Below are 17,496 nucleotides of genomic sequence, written 5' to 3' on the forward strand. Positions count from 1 at the left end.
TGAAGACTTCGGTTCTGAAACTCAAACGAAAATTTCATGAGTCGGCCGACCGGCACTTGCGAACTGCTTTGGGCACTGCACGGCAAGAAAGGCTAATGTAATGGCGTCGGCTACATGTTTTATACCCCTGACTACCTGACGTCACGGAAGATGAGACAGCAACCGACGCAGGACCCAATACTGATAATCAGGCCGACTGAGGGCTACTGCAAGCAGATGACCCAAATGTGATGACTGCAACAGTGAAACATGAAGAACATCTGGATTCACATAAAAACATTTTTCTTTCTAGGTCTGTATCTGTGGAATGCGCCAGGTAGTACACCTTTTCCTTTGCTAAAGAAACAACCTAGGAGAAGGAGAGTGTGGGTTGGAAATGCAGAACTGCTACATACTTCTCTGCAAAATGCAAAGCAAAACATCTATGACATTAGTCCTTCAGATGCCAGCGAGATAAATGCTGGGGCAAATGACCCAGTACCTACTTGCAGGAGTGGAGAGTAAGCTGTGCCAGAGATGGAAAGATGGAATGGTAGTTCCCAGTAAACAGGTTAAAATCATAAGATCAGTAGTTTCTGCTACCTGGCACACAAAAAAAAAAATGCACTAAACACACCAATTGCTATCACATAGAAACAGGTTTACAGCAGTACAGCATTACCTAGTTCCTTAGAAAACTGACTGAAGTATGAACCCAGCTGACCAATGGTCTTCAAAGTGTTCACGAAAGGCAGGCTAAAAAACCAAGGTAACGGACTGTGACAAACAGGGAAGGTGGAAAACTACTGGGCCTTAACTTCCTGCATACTTTCAATGAAACTTGCAGGGTTCACGATACCCTCGCAAATCTTGAGCGCTTCCTTCACACCAGCCCCCCCCCCCCCGACACATTTTTTTCTTTTTCTTAATACTGAGAACTGAATTTAAGTGAACACCAAGTGTTACAATAGGCATCTGTTGGACTCCTACTACATACCTGCCAAGGCAACCAACTGAGTAAAAAAAAAGTTATGTTACTCACCATAATGTTCCATGTGTGTTGCCCATCTCGCCTTCATTCTTTACTGGTTGAGTTCAGAACAGATAATTGATTCAGACTCTGCCGTTTACAGAGGCTCGAGGTTTTCAACTGGCTTGTGGCTTACACTATTCCATGATGCTCTAGGGAATTCCCCAGATCTGGTTTGCTGGTATATCAATATATGCCTATAAAACTTCTTTACAAAGCAAGAAGAGGGTCAGAGAATATTCAACGCCAAATAAATCCTCTCGGTCCTCCAGGAGCCAAAGGCTAGGGGAAGGAGGGTGGAACTAAGAATGAAAGAGAGATGGTCAACATACATGGAACGTTATGGTGAGTGCCTAACTTCTTTATGTGATGTTGTCCTATCTCGCCTTTATTCTTTACTAGTTGGGACAGTATCCATAGCACTATTTCGGATGGCTCAAGGGAGAATATTTTTCAGAACAGTGGACCCAAAACAGGCCCTATATGTCTGGAGGAAAATTAATTTTGTAATTAGTAATAAAGGTACGAGGTCATGCCCAGGTAGATTGCAGCACAAATTATATCAACTGGCAGTCTGGCCCAAAAAGCAGAAGAGGTAGAGAGCTCTGGTAGCGTGACCTTTTACCTTGTCAGGAAGATGTTTGTTCTGGGACTTATAAGTGAATGTAATGCAATCTGACAACCATCTGGAGAGAGTGACCTTTGTAACTGGAGCACCACTTTTGCAATCTGAGGAGAATACAAATATTTGGTCAGTCTTTCCAAAGTCATTCGTTCTGTGTAGGTAGAAACTTAACTGTCTATGTACATCTAGTTGGTGTAACATATTCTGCCTTACTGCCATACTTGTGGGGGGAAAATGGTAAGTCTATGGATTGGTTTTAGTAGTAGGGGGGGGGGTTGATGGACAATGCTTGTAGCTCTGAAACTTTCCTAGCTGAAGTGATAGCTATTAAGAAAATTGTCTTCCAGGTTAAGAACTTCAATTCACAGGATGATGCAGGTTCAAAGGGGGGGAAAGAATCAAATGTGTTAAAACAAAATTCAGGTTCCATGAGGGTAGAGGTGGTTTAATGGCTGGTCTTAACACAGTTCCTCTTAAAAAGGCTTTGCAAAGTCTGCGGGACAGAACGTGAGGCCCTGCTTCTCCCAAATGGAAATTAGAGATCTCTGCTAATTGGACTCTTAGTAGCATCTGCAGCTGCCCCATCATGAAATAGCTTTACTAGGAACTCCAGTATGGAAGATATAGGTGCAGAGAAGGGGTCAATATGACTTTTTTAATGCCCAGGAGGAATATCTTTTGGAGGATCTAGAGGATTGAGAGAAGACAGCAGAAGATCTTGACGCTTACAAAATTGGTGATCTTAACGTCGGAGAAAGCAGCTCCAGTACTGGGAACTGGCTCCGACCTTGCAAACCAAAGTTTCCAATACTGAAGGAGCTGAGGTGGATGGTTTCTTGGACCAAACACATTTCGGATCTGGTGCGGAAATCTTTGACAACTTCTTAGTCTGTTCAGAGTGATCCGATGAAGTAGATGAAGATAATTTTCCAGATTTAGAAGGGGTTTGTTTTGTAGAACTCTGACCTTCTCCTATGGCCTCTGAGAAGGAAGTCTTTAACAATCCCTTAATTATTAACTTATTCTTCCTTTTAAGAAAAACTTTAGAGCTAAATGAAGGGCAAATACAACATGACTCCTAAGTGTACTGCTCCAAGGCAGTACACACATACAAAATGTCCATCAGTTATTGACATCATCTGAGAGCACTTAGAACACTTTTTAAACCCCAAGGTTTTAGTATTTTGTGAATGTTTAGACATTTAACAGTTAACACAACTTAACACCACAATTACAATGCAAATATGAAAAAACTTTAAGGGGAAAAGTCCTCTAAGTCAAATGGGCTAAGAAGCCCTCTAAGTAAAAAGGAAGTTAGCCTGGATGAAGAACACACTAGAACAGGACAAACCGCCCCCCCGCCTTTTTTTAAACAAAGTTAACAAAAGAAAAAAATAACACGCACACACACTCGGGGGGAGCTAATGGTAGTCCAAAAACAGTCTAAATAATAGCTTGACAGTAAACAATCAACACACAGAAAAAGGGAACAGTTTATATAAATTGGGCTAGAAAACAGATCCTCTAAATTTACAATCTAACTAGAACACTCAAAATGTACTGCTTAAATAATGAGCCTAAAGGTAACCGTTATTTAAAACGCACTCCTGAAAAGAAAGGATAGGTTAAATATCTGTCAACACTCAAAATATTTTACTGCCCAAAAAAACAATGAGCCTGAAGAAAAATACAGTTGTTTAAAGCACACTCAAAGGCCAGGATAGGGAAGGAAAAAAAAAAAAAAAACGGCCACAGTAAACAGCAAGATAACAATCACACTTAAACTGTTAAATAGTTAAGTCATTAAACTAGGCTAAACTAAACTATTTAAACCCCAAAAGGGAAGAAAGACCAATTTGTAGGAAATAAAATGATTTTAAAGAAATCACTTAGCCCGAGCCAGTGTGAAGTACCCCATCTGTTTAGCGGCAAACAAGATCTGGGGAATTCCCTAGAGCATTATGGGATAAGGTGTAAGACACGAGTCAGTTGAAGACCTCGAGCTGTTTTAAACAGTAGATACGGAACAAAGGATCAGTTCTGAACACAACCAGTAAAGAATGAAGGCGAGATACATCACATTTCTTGCAATACTGAACATTTCCTGCTGTTGGGGTCAACTGTCTCTGGTTAAATACATGAAGACGAACAAGAATCTATAACTGATCGATAAAGAAAAAACACTGAAATTCAGGAGCATCCCCTATTTGCTTGGAGGGCCGTACAAATGACCCTTCTGAATCAAATTAATTTAAGGTCTAGTATATTCTTGCAGTTATAACTGCAAAAGCCTGCAATAAATTTATAAAGTACTACAAAATAAAAATGCAACAATTACTACTGCACTTCAAAATGATAAACAGATCTGCTTTAAATTTATGCTACAAGACAAAAGTCAAAAAGAACCATATTTAGACAAGTACAAGGTGGACAATATAAGAAGCAAGTCTTTTTGATCTTTAAATTAACCTTCTGCAAGCCTTGCCATCAACTGTAATCGTCCAGTTGTTCCCAAGTCAATTCCTGTTCGCTCCAGCTCATCACTGTCCAAGAACGAACTCGCATTTGAAGCATCTGTACGCTCTGTAACATGACCAACTTTCATTGGCCTGCCTGCTAGTTCAAAGCCATTTAACTGTTCAAGAGCTTTTTTGGCACACTCAGAATCTGAAAACTGAAGTCAAAACAAAATTACCTTTGCATAATAAATCCCACTCATCACTAAAACAAAAATATATAATTATTTTACTCATCTTGTACAACTTCAACAATATTTTCATTCACGTTGAAGGCTTGGATCACAGAATAAAACCAAGAATAGTTGTAATATCTTACCATAACCATAGATGTCGGTTAGATATTATGAATATAAAGCTGAAATTAATTCTGTTGTAAATATGTTGAAAGAAAAATCTTGCTTAAGTGCAGAAACAGAGTTTAGTAACATGTGATCAGCAATCATACTAAATTGACCATGGCTTGGAAAATAAGGAACCTGCTGAATGGACATTTTTCCCTTACAGACTTAAAAACAGGATGTATGCAAGAGCAAAAATGCAAAATCTGCTTTTAAAGAATGGACAATGACACTGTGACAATGTGTTTCCTCAAAAATATGTTTTTCTGCATGGAAAACAGGACATGACTATCAGCATTGGCACAAGAACAGATGTTTTTATACAAAGATCCAAATAGAATACACGATGTTCACACTGTCAGAAAAGCTGGTGTCTTACAAGACATTGTTAAAAATAATATTATCAAGTCAGCATTTGGAAGCTTAGTATTGTTTCTACAGGTTGAGCAATTCTCCAAAATAGAATATCAAGAGGAAATGTATATGTTTATGCATGACTAAAAGTGTACATAAAGAGCTGTATGAATCCAGTTATGTTAGAGGTATGGTAAGGACACAAGTCCTGAGGTAAATGTTATATCTCTCACATCATCTGTACTATATGAGAAGTAAAGTTGGAACAGTACTTTAAGCTGCAACGTTGTTCCGTTTGGTTTATTATAAAAAGTTATTTGTTACTGCTCTCTAAAGTTGATGCTGCAAAGTATATTCTCTCATCAGTGTATATTCTGCAAGTTTCTGTATGCAAAAGACTGTGAATGCAAATATAACCAGACTTTGAATTTTAGCAGAATCCAGCCAGCAAGACTGTCTATAAGAACACATCAAATCACACAGCAAGCAGCAGCAAGCAAGTAAGAATCCATGTAATTTTTCAATGTCAGCCTCTTCTATATGCTGCAGTATTCGTAACATGAGGGAGTCCACCACTGGCTTACTCATATATCCGGCTAGTATACAAAAGTCTAGTGCTACTGTGAGGTACGTGCGACGTCGCACAAAATCAGAACATATGGTCAAAGTGGTGTTGGGTATAAAGTGGACATTAGCACGTACCAGACCTCAGAAATGAATGCTGCAGAAAGCACCAGCCTGTTCCTAAGTGAGGAAAACATGCCACCAGAACTAGGTAAGCATCAAGGGGAAGGCGGGGGCTGTAATACTGCAGCATATAAAAGAGATCATCATCTATGCTTATGGTAAAAATTGTACACACCTATTCTATGTCCTCCTATTCATATGCTGCAGTATCCATAGAGTACAGTTGTGTACACTTAGCATAAATGTAGATGCTCAAGTGTATTCACTGCTGCAGTCATTACATTTGGGTAGATTCCCAAAGCTATGGGTGGGAGAGAGCATTAGGGCCAGGTACAAGGCCCTGCAAGACTGCACTGGTAAAGCCAGCTCTGGATTTAGAGAAAACTGGAAATGATAATGCTTGGTGAAAGTATGTGCAGAGCTCCAAGTAGCAGCTTCTAGGATGTCCCTGGTAGGAACGCCTCTGAGAAAGGCTGTAGAAGTAGATGCAGTAGATGGAGCCGTGGTGGAGTGAGGTCTGATCCCCTGGAGGAGGTTTTCCATAGTGCTTACAGCAGAAATGAATGCAATGGATTATCCATTTAGAAATGGTTTGTTTTGAAATAGCCTTCCCCTCTGCCCATGCAGCAAATGCTACCAGCAGCAGTTCAGATTTTCTTTGAGGTTTAGTCCTGTCCAAGTAGAATCTAAGTTGTCTGTGCACATCCAAGGAATGCAGTACCCTTTCCCCTTTGTTCTGTGGATTGGGAAAGAAGGTTGGCAAATGAATGGACTGATTAAGAGCCACACTGGATACCACCCATGGGCATGAAGGATGGATTGGTTCTGAGGGACACCCTGTCCGCATGAAAGATGATGAAAGGCTCCACTGCCATAAGGGCCTGTAATTCAGATACCCTTCTAGCAGAAGTGATTGCTAAAAGGAAAGCTGTTTTCCAAAAAAGAAATTTTAAGTCTGCAGTAGCAGCTGGCTCGAAAGGAGGTAGAGTGAGTTTCTCCAATACAAAGTTAGGGTCCCAGGCTGGGGTTGGAGCTCTCCTGGGTGGTCTCAAATTTTTGGCCCTTCTGAGGAACTGCTTGAGCAGTGGATGAGAGAAGTGGGGAGGTTCCGTGTTATAATGTGCTGAAATGGCTGAGGCGTGGATTTTAAAGGAGGGAAAAAAAGACAGGCCCTTGTGAAGCATCTCAGTTAAGTATTGTAAAATCGAAGGTAAATTGGGCACTGCTGTGCTCATCCCTTGAGATTGCTTCCAGGCACGGAATCTTTTCCATTTTTCGGCATAAGATTTTCTAGTACTAGGGCCTCCTTGCCTCTAGGATGACATCCATCACAGGTTTGCTGAGGGATGGTAAGGGAGAGTTTAATTAGCCAGGCTGCAAGGTTCAGTGTTGGAAGTCGAGGGTGCAGAATCTGGTTCTCCTGCTGAGACAGCAGGGAAGGAGTCTGAGGCAGGTGCCATGGAGAAGTGACACACTGCGCAGGAGGGGGTACCCAGTGTTGGCACGGCCAGTCTGGAGCAATCAAAATAACCTTGGTTTGTCCGGTGTGACTTTTAGTAGTACTTTGGAGAGCAGAGGCAGCAGGGGGAAGGCATAGACTGATTGTTTTTTTCCAGCTGAAGGACACAGCGTCCACTTTCCAAGCTTGTTTGTGGTAAGTCCTTGTGTAAAATGTGCCCAATTGGTAGTTCTGGGGGGAGGCAAACAGGTCTATATCTGGGCTCCCCCATTCGCTTGTCAACATGTTGAAAATCCTTGGTTCCAGTTTCCTCTCGTGTGGTTCCATGAGGTTTCTGCTTAGTCCGTCTGCCAGTGTATTTAATTTTCCTGGCAGGAATTGAGCTTGTAAGTGCACTTGGTAGCTCAAGGCTGTGTTCCACAATGCCATGGCCAGTCTGCAGAGGGGATAAGAATGTGTACTCTCCTGCTTGTTTATGTACCACATAGCCATGGTGTTGTCCATCTTTACCATTAGTTGTCCTGGAAGAATGTAGTCCTTGAAGGCTGTCAGAGCATTCTGTACAGCTAACATTTCTTTTTGATCGATATGCAGGTGCATTTGACTTGGGTTCCATTTGCCCTGAAAGGACTTCCCTGCCAGGTGAGCCCCCCCATGCATAGTCTGATGCATATGTTGTTAGGGTTTGGGCAGCAGGGGGTGGTGTGAAAGGTAGTCCCTTGTTTTGGTGGCAGGCCTCTGCCCACCAAAGGAACTCTAGGAGTAGGCAACATATGATAGGAATCATTGCTTCTAGGCTGTGAAAATGTTGACTCCATAGGCTTTTTAGATACCAATGTAGTTCCCTCATATGCAGTCTTGCATATGGAATTAGAAGAATCCAGAAAGCCATGAACCCCAAAGCTTGCAGTATTTGTCTTGCAGATAGCAGGGTTTTTGTGGCCACTTGTTTGAAGTAGGTTCTCAAATGAATTTGCTTTTCTGGCGTGAGGTAAGCCATCTGGGAAGTTGTATTCAAGCTTGCTCCCAGAAATGTAATTTGTTGACAGGGTACAAGTTGTGCTTTCTTTTCGTTTATGGTGTAACCCAAACAAGTTAGAACCCTTTTTACAAAAGCCAGATGATTCAAAAGTATGTCCTAGTTTTCTGCCTGAATTAGACAATTGTCCAAGGTATGGGTATATCTGAATACTTCTTTGCCTGCAAAATGCAATAGCTGGAGCTAGGCACTCTGTGAATACCCTGGGCGCAGTAGAGAAGTCAAAGGGAGTGCAGAGAACTGATTTAAGCGTTTAGCCCGCTTTGAAGCATAGGTATTTTCTGCAAGATTCCCTGATTGGGATGTGCAGGTATGCTTCTTTTAAATCTAGTGTTGCCAACCAGGCGTCTTTGCCTAGCATAGGAAGTAATTGAAGAGTCAGCATCTTGAATTTTGGAATCTCCAGAAAGGTGTTTAGAGTAGACAGGTCTAGGACAGGACGCCATTATTTGTCTTTTCTGGGTACCAGGAAAAGTCTTGAGTAGAAACCTTGTCCCTTTTCCTCTTCTGGTACCAGTTGAAGAGCCCCCATGCTTGAGAGAGAAATAAGAAGTTATGTACTCACCATAACGTTCCATCTGAGTAGGTGGCTTCATTTGTCTGCAACCTGTGGGTCTTGGATCGGATATCGGATCGGAGCCGGCAACTATGATCTCAGATCAAATTTGCCCTCCTACGTATACCTGGAAAGGTATCCCAACAGGAAAAGACAGGATAATACAACAAAACTAACTCTTCTGAAAGCCAGGGGGAAGGAGGGGGGGGATGGTTGCAGACAAATGAAGCCACCTACTCAGATAGAACGTTATGGTGAGTACATAACTTCTTAATCTAGAGTAGGGACTTCATTTTTCAGCAACCTGTGGGACAGAGTCCCCAGCTACCTGAATCTTGGGCGGCCATCATGGAAGGATGTTCCGGAGCACTGCGGAGCCAAAGGATGCTCTCCCTCTGGAAATGATGTCCAGTTTGTAGTGGTTGATAAAGGTATGAGATGAGGCCCAAGTGGCTGCCGAGCAAATATCATCCAAGGGAACTCTAGATCTAAAGGCAGCAGAAGCAGATATGGAGCAAGTGGAATGTGCACAGACTCCTTGAGGTGCGGGCCTCCCAGAAGCTTCATAAGCTAGAAGAATACATTGGGAAATCCAGCGTGATAAGGTGACCTTCGAAACGGCTTTACCTAAACTGAGTTTGGCAAAGGAAATGAACAGCTGATCGGATTGTCTGTGACCAGCAGTCCTATGAATATAGAAACGCAGCTGCCTGTGCACATCTAAAGAATACAGCTTGTACTCTCCTTTATTTTGATAATTAGGGAAGAAAACTAGTAGGTTAATGGACTGATTGATATTGGTTTCTGAGGCCACCTTTGGTAGGAAGGAGAGATTGGTCCTGAGGTACACTCTATCCTGATGAAAAAACAAGTAAGGGGGTTTTACAGAAAGAGCTTGAAGTTCCGAAACTCTTTTCGCTGAAGTGATGGCTACCAGGAATGCTGTTTTCCAAGACAGGTATTTAACATCGGCAGAGGCAGCTGGTTCAAAGGGAGAAGCAGTCAAGGCTTGAAGAACTAGTGATAGATCCCAAGGGGGTACGGCTTCTTTGATAGGGGGCCTGAGCAGAAAAGTATCCTTGGGAAAGGCTTTACATAGTTTAGCCGACATCAAAGGACCTGTCTCATGTCCTACATGGTAATGGGAGATGGCTGCCAATTGTACCTTGACTGTCGAACAGCTAGCCCCTTGCTGAAAAAGTCCGGTGAGGAAGTCCAACACGGACGTTAACGGAGCAGTGAAGGGGTCCAAATTATGATGTTCCGCCCAGACGGAAAAGCGCCTCCATTTACTGTGGTAAACTTTCCTCCTGGTGGAAGGTTTATGCGCTGCCACCAAGATGGCTTTGACTGGTGAAGAGATGCCGGGAGTCCTGATTAAGAGTGGAACTGGAGCAGCCAAGCTGTCAGCTTCAGGTTGTCCAGATTCGGGGTCGGTAAGCCTGATGGATGGATGGGATATTAGATCTGGGCTGGGATCCAGAATCCAGGGAGGATTCACCAAGTGAAAACACAGGTAAGGAAACCAAGTTTGCCGAGGCCAGAATGGGGCAATGAGGATTATTCTGCTCCCTAACCGAGAGGCTTTCTTTAAGAGCTTTAGCATCAGGGGTAGAGGAGGATAGGCATAAAGTAGACCGGGTGGCCAAGCATGTACTAGAGCGTCTCTCGGGGCTTCCCCTGGTGGGGGAATCAGAGCGAAGAAGCTGTCGCATTTCGTATTTGAGGGAGAGGCAGAGAGATCGCAGCAGGGTTGCCCCCATTTTGCAAATATCTGCTTCGCTACTCGGGAGTTGAGAGACCACTCGTAAGGGGAAAAAATAGTGCGGCTGAGTTTGTCCGCCAGAATGCTGGCCCGTCCCGGAATGTGCGTTGCGATCAGAAAGCGGTTGGTGGAGATCACCCATTCCCACACCCTCATGGCCTCTCGGCAGAGAGGGTAAGACCTGGTTCCCCCCTGTTTGTTGATGTACCAGACAACTGACATGTTTTCCGTCTGTATCGCAATAGTTTCTATGGGGAGAAGGTTCTGAAGTGCTTGCAACGCTAACAGCACCGCCCTCATCTCCAGAACATTGATATGCAGGGAGATCTCTGTAGTTCCAAGTGCCTTGGACTGTTCTGCCTGAGCAATGCCTCCCCCCCACCCGAGGCGAGAAGCGTCCGTGGTCACCGTGACGAGAGGAGGTGGAGCGCAGAAGGGTCAGCCTGTATGGCGGTCTGGGGACTGGAGCCACCATAACAGGACCCTCCTGCAAGCCTTGCTGATAGAGATAGGGTGATTGAGAGGAAGAAGCTGAAAGGACCATTGTACTTGGAGGGTCCACTGTAGTACCCTCATATTTAGACGAGCGCATGGAAGAAGCGTTATTGCTGCTGCCATGGAGCCCAGTGCCCTCAGGACCAATTCCGCCGGTGGAGCTTCTGATTGGAGGATGGCCCGCACATGAAGTCTCAGATTCTGTAGTCGTTCCGAAGTGAGGTAGGCTCCCAGACTTCTCGTATCCAATCTGGCCCCTATGAACTCTATCACTTGTGTCGGAGAAAGGGAGGATTTGTCTGTATTGATCGTGATGCATAACTGGGGGGCTAGGCGGAGAAAAAAGTCTCTGGCTGAGCAGAGTAGATGCCTTGTTGGGGCAGTCAGGAGCCAGTCGTCCAGGTACGGGAAGACCTGCGTTCCCTGGAGTCTCAGGTGGGCCGCTATCACTGCTAAAACTTTGGTGAACACCCTGGGAGCTGTGGTGAGGCCAAAGGGAAGGACCCTGAACTGATAGTGGCTGGCTCCCAGCCAGAAGCGGAGAAACCTCCTGGATCGTCTGTCCATTAAAATGTGGTAGTACGCATCCTTGAGGTCTACTGAGCACATCCAGTCGTTCTCCTGCAAGAGGGGTAGAATGGATTGAAGAGTGACCATTCGGAATTTCTCCTTGGTTACCGACAGGTTCAAGAGGGAAAGGTCTAGAATTGGTCTCAAGTCCCCAGTCTTTTTTGGCACCAGAAAAAACCTGGAGTAAAACCCTAATCCGAACTGGTCTGGGGGGACGGGTTGGATGGCTCTTTTTTCTAGCAGCTGCTGGATTTCTGCGGCTGCAGCCACCCTCTGACCGGGTGGTACATGGGGGAGGTTCCCGAGTCTGGGGACATATTGCATTGGGATTTTGTAACCTCTAGATATAATCCGAAGCACCCAGCGGTCTGACGTGATGGACTCCCATGACCCAGATGCCTCGAGAAGCGCCCCCCGACTGCTTCCAGAGTGGAGCAGTCGGGCAACCCTTCAGGGATGTTGCGTGGGCTGATCAGAGAAAGATTCTCTGGACCCAAAGTTTCTCGGGGCCCCTCTGCCTCTAGGGCGGCGTCCTCCCTGTCCTCCTCTGCCACGGAAGGACTGGTTGTCCGGAGCAGGTTGGGAATGTTGCGATTTCCGGAACCACATCTTCTTCTGTCCCTTTTGGTTCCTGGAGAAGGACCTCTGGGGAGCAGAGAAGCGGACTCCGACGGCAGACAACGTCTTCCCGTCCTCCTCGCTCTGGACAAGTGTCTCGTGAACGGTCTTGCCAAACAAGGCAGAACCATCAAAGGGGGCATTCGCAAAGGATGCCTTAAAGGGCTCCGCGAAGTCACAATGTCGGAGCCAGGCCTGGCGTCTCATAAAGTACAGTTTTGTACCTACCATAAATGTAGATGTTCGAAGATCCACACATTGCTGCAGTCCTTACACTTGGGTAGTCCGCTGTCCTCGGTCGGCCCGAATATCAAAGTATAAGGCTGACGTTGGTCAAGGCGCATTTGACTGACATCAGGACGTCAGGGTACAAATGCGCATGACCGACGTCATATCCTCAGTCTTTTCTTGCCCCAGATGTCAGAAGACCCTAAAAATAAAGGTCAAAACCAAAAGCCAGCAAAAAAACAACCAACCATCCTAGCACTAAAAATATGTACAATATATACAATATACATCATATTGACAACCCAACCCACACAACCGCCTCTAACTACAGAGGGAAGGAGGAGAGTAAATTGGACTGCAGCAATGTGGATCTTCGAACATCTACATTTATGGTAGGTACAAAACTGTACTATGTTCTTCATTTCACATTGCTGCAGTCCTTACACTTGGGTAGAATCCCAAAGCAGAGGTAAGGGAGGATGGCCAAACTATAAGGAAGCAGGAGCTGCCAAAATGCCCTGCAAAACAGCAGTGGCAAAACCAGCCCTGGATTTAGAGTAAAGTGGTAGGTGATAATGCCTAGAGAAAGTATGCACTGAACTCCAAGTAGCTGCCTCCAAAATATCCTTAGTTGCCACCCCTCAAAAAAGCTGTCGAAGTGGCAGTAGCCCTAGTGGAATGAGGCCTAATCCCAGCTGGAATCTCCTTGCTATGATGGGAATAACAGAAAGCAATGCAAAACCCAATCCACTTAGAAATAGTTTGTTTTGACACAGGCTTGCCCTGAGAACTCAAAGCAAAAGAAACAAATAACTGCTGAGACTGCCTGAACCCTTTAGTTCTGTCCAAATAATATCGCAACTGCCTGTGTACATCTAAAGTGTGCAAAATCTTTTCCCCTTTATTTTGGGGATTTGCATAAAAAGTAGGCAAATGAATAGTTTGGTTTAAAGCCACACTAGAAACCACTTTAGGCATAAAGGAAGGATTAGTACGTAAAGATACCCTATCCTTATGGAAAATTAAGAAAGGCTCAACCGCCATAAGGGCCTGCAACTCAGAAACCCTTCTTGCAGAGGTAATAGCCAACAAAAAGCAGTCTTCCATGATAAAACTTTAATTCAGTAGTAGCTGCAGGCTCAAAAGGTTGTAGAGTGAGTTTCTCCAACACAAAATTGAGATCCCAAGCAGGAGTAGGAGCTCTTCGTGGGGGTCTTATATTCTTTGCCCCTCTAAGAAATTGCTTGAACAAAGGATGAGAAAACAATGGTGGGTCACAATCATAGTGAGCGAAATTGCTGCAGCATGAACCTTAATAAAAGAGAAGGACAAACCTTTGTCCAGTAACTCAGTAAGATATTGAAGAGCCACACTTAAATTAGGCTCAGAAACATCAAAATCCTTTGCTGCACTCCAAAATAAAAATCTCTTCCATTTATCTGCGTACACTTTCCTTGTACTAGGCCTTCTAGCTTCCAAAATAACATTCAAAACTTGCTGTGGAAGTGGAGGCCCACTATGGTTCAAAACAGAATATGCCAGGCTGTTAGGTGCAGAGAGTGAAGCTTGACATTGAGCAAATGACTGTCCTCCTGAGAACAGGTGTGGAATCGAAGGCAAAGGCCATGGAGGCTTCCGTACCAGGCTTCTCAGTAATAGGTACCAATGCTGTCGAGGCCAATCTGGAGCTATCAAAATCATCCTTGGCTTGTCTTGTCTGGCCTTTAGTAGTACCTTTGGGAGGAGAGGCAGAGGCGGAAAGGCATACACATGAAGATTGCTCCAATTGAAAGAAAGAGCATCCACTTTCCAAGCTGTGGGATGAAACCTTTTTGTGCAAAACTTTGGCAGCTGGTGGTTTAGTGGAGAAGCGAACAGATCTATGTCTGGAGTTCCCCATGACACTGTCAATTTCTGGAATACATGAGGATCCAATTTCCACTCGTGGGGAAACATAATTTGTCTGCTCAACACATCTGCTAAGGAGTTCTGTGCTCCCGGCAGAAACCTTGCCTGAAGATTTAGCTGTAAACTGAGAGCAGTCTCCCACAAAATCATTGCTTGCCTGCATAGAGGATAAGAATGTGTTCCGCCTTGCTTGTTGATGTACCACATGACAGTTGTGTTGTCTGTTAGAATCAACACCTGCCCTGGAAGAAGTAAATCCTTGAAAGCTAGTAATGCAAACTGGACTGCTAACATCTCTTTCAAGTTGATATGTAGATGTTGTAGTCTGGCAGGCCACTTGTCTTGTATCCACTTTCCATTCAGATGAGCTCCCAAGCTTTGTCTGAGGCATCTGTCGTTAGAATCTGACTCGCCTCTGGCCGGGTCACAGAGAGTCCCTTGTTTAGGTGACATTCCTGAGCCCACCACAACAATTCTTTTGAATGCAAGGTATTATTTGAATGACAGTGTCCAAATCCTGGCAGTGCTGTGTCCATACATTTTGAGATACCATTGTAGCTTCCTCATATGCAGTTTGGCATTGGGAAGCACCAGAATACAAGATGCCATGAACCCCAAGGCTTGAAGGACTGTCCTTGCAGTCAGCCTGGACTGATGAGACAACTGATGAAAGTAAAGGGAAAGATTCTTTTGTTTGTCCGGGGTCAAAAAGGCCATCTGGGATGCTGTATTCAGTCTCACACCCAGAAAGCACATGTCCTGAGAGGGTACTAGACTGGACTTTATTTCGTTCACAGAATACCCCAGGCATCTTAGCACTGCTATCACATAATCCAAATGATGAAGAAGCTTGTCCCTTCCTTGAGCCAGAATCAGGCAATCGTCCAAATAAGGATAGATCTGTATTCCTTTTAACCTGAAGAAAGCTATCACTGGAGCCAGAACTTTCGTGAACACTCTGGGCAGTAGATAAGCCAAAGGGCAATGCAGAGAACTGATAATGAGAAGTCCCAGCTCGAAAACGCAGATACTTCCTGCAACTCAGTCTGATAGGAACATGAAGATAAGCCTCCTTGAGATCCAAGGTTACCATCCAATGATCTTTGCCCAGCAGAGGTAAAAGCTGCTGTAACGTCAACATTTTGAACTTGGGAATGTCCAGATAAGTGTTGAGGATAGATAAATCCAAAATTGGTCTCCACGTGTTCCCTTTCTTTGGTACTAGGAACAGGCGAGAATAAAATCCTAGGCCCACTTCTGGCATAGGGACCGGCTGTATGGCCCCTATTTGGAGTAACAGAGAAATTTGCTAGTGAGCCTCTATTCTTTGTTGAGGAGGAACGTCTGGCATGCCTTTGAAAGGAGGCAAGGTATGGAAATAAAACCTGTAACCGTGGTGTATGATATCCAATACCCATCTGTCTTGGGTAATTAAACTCCAATTTTCTTTGAAAAGTGCCAGCCTTCCTCCCAAAGGAGCTGCCAGACGAGAAGGCTCTGGCAGCTGAAAAGGTAGGTCATTGGGTCTGTTTACGAAAGGACTGACCCCTGCCCTCACCCGAAGACTGTGCAGGAGAACTCCCTGTTCTAGGCCTGAAAGAGCCCTGAGCTCTGCCCCTACCACGTCTAGATCTACCCCTAGACTGGGAATCATAAGAAGGATACGTCCACCCCTTAGTAGGCCAATTTCTACTAAACTTTGGAGGCTGAACCTGCAAAAAATCTTTAACAGTCTGCATAGACTTAGCCTTGTCTTCCATTTTCTTTAAAACTGCCTCAACAGGAGAACCAAACAACACATTAGATTGTAAAGGAGCATCTAAAATCCTTGTTTTAACATGGTCAGATAAATTCTGATCCCTCAGCCAGGCGTGCCTGCGAAGAACTGACCCAGTGGCAGCCACCCTAGACGAGGCCTGTACAGCATCAAAACCACATTGCAAAGAATGCTTACCCACCTGTTCAGAAACATGTACTAAATCTTGTAACTCTTTACAATCAATACCTTCCGCCAGAGCATCAACCTTAGACTTCAATTGTGAAAGGAGATAGTTTTGGTATTTCAACATGTGAAACTGGCAATTCAAAGCCCTCATAGCTAGAGTGGAAGTATAAACTTTCTTTCCCCATCTATCCAAGGCCCTGGCCTCTTTATCTGTAGGAACCGGATTCTTGACAACAGAAGCCTTAACACCTTTAGGCCCCTGACTAACAGTTTCTGGGTCTGCCCTAGGACTCTTAAAAAGATACTTATGAGCTTCAGGCACCCTGTAATACCTATCCGGTTTAACAGGAGCAGGAGGCAAAGAATCAGGATTAAGAGAAGCCTCTGTAAAACATCTTCCACCACATCCAAAACAGGAGGTATAGCCAAAGGCCTATGCTGGGGTAAAACAAAATTCCCTAAGCCTTTTCCTGGAATCAGAGAAGTCCTGACCTTCCCACTTAAAATGCTCCCTCATGGAATGAAGAGTTTCTGAAAAAGAAAAATCCTCAGGGGGAGAAGCAGAAGGAGTAGAATCATCCACATCAGAATCAGAATAAGGGGAATACTCCTGCAAGTCTTCAGCCGAAGACTCTGAAACATCCGAAGCCTGCTCAAAACTCCCTAGCTCAGGCTCCACCCTAGGTCTCTTATCAGGAGGGGGCAAAGAACCCCTAATCAAAGTAATCAAATCTTCTGCCATTTTAAGCATATGCTTCTTGGGCACAGTTCCTGAAGAACTAGGGGTGACACCAACTGAAGCTAAACCTGGCCTGCCTCTGGGAGAAGCCTTGCCCTAGGAAGGGAGGGGAGTATAGTAACCTGAGAAGCCCCATCAGCCTGACCTGCCTCCTGAGAGGCCACATCCTGCAATAACAAAGTCTCTCCCTGGGATCCCAAAGAAACCTCCAGTGGAACCACCGGCTCCACAGACACCTCTAAAGAACCGGCGTCTGGTACGGACGGTTCTTCTAGCCTAGGCTTAACTGCTTTGTCCTTGCGCTTCTTCGAAGAAGCGGGCGTCGGAGCATCCGACGGCATTTTATAATTGCACCGCTTCCCGAAGACTAACCTGGCACAATCTAACCTTCTCTTTATAGTGCGCTTATTGAATCTAGCACAAGAGCGACACCCAACAACGTCGTGCTCAGGCCCTAAACAAGGAATACACAAAGTATGATAGTCTCTATGCGGTATCTGTTTCCCACAAGAAATACAATTATTCACTTTTTCTGACATCCGTAAACCACTGAGGCAAGAAAAACTAAAATATTCCCAACGGGGTACTTAGCCAACTTTGACTCGGTCTGAAACTCCGAAATCGAAAAATTTCAGAACGCCA

The 17,496-nt window shown here is 44.5% G+C and overlaps 1 protein-coding gene across 1 annotated transcript in view; it reads right to left on the minus strand.

The window, feature by feature from the left end:
• Positions 1 to 17,496, minus strand: part of RBM39 (RNA binding motif protein 39) — a 1,247,463-nt gene that overhangs the window by 280,684 nt on the left and 949,283 nt on the right. The window contains exon 11 of the mRNA XM_044090163.1: positions 4,104 to 4,308. Within this exon, the coding sequence (XP_043946098.1) occupies positions 4,104 to 4,308 (205 nt within the window). The remainder of the gene's footprint in view (positions 1 to 4,103; positions 4,309 to 17,496) is intronic.

This window comes from Protopterus annectens, chromosome 12.part0 (genome assembly GCF_019279795.1).
Source record: "Protopterus annectens isolate FY-2018-M chromosome 12.part0, PAN1.0, whole genome shotgun sequence".
Classification (NCBI taxonomy): Eukaryota; Metazoa; Chordata; order Ceratodontiformes; family Protopteridae; genus Protopterus; species Protopterus annectens.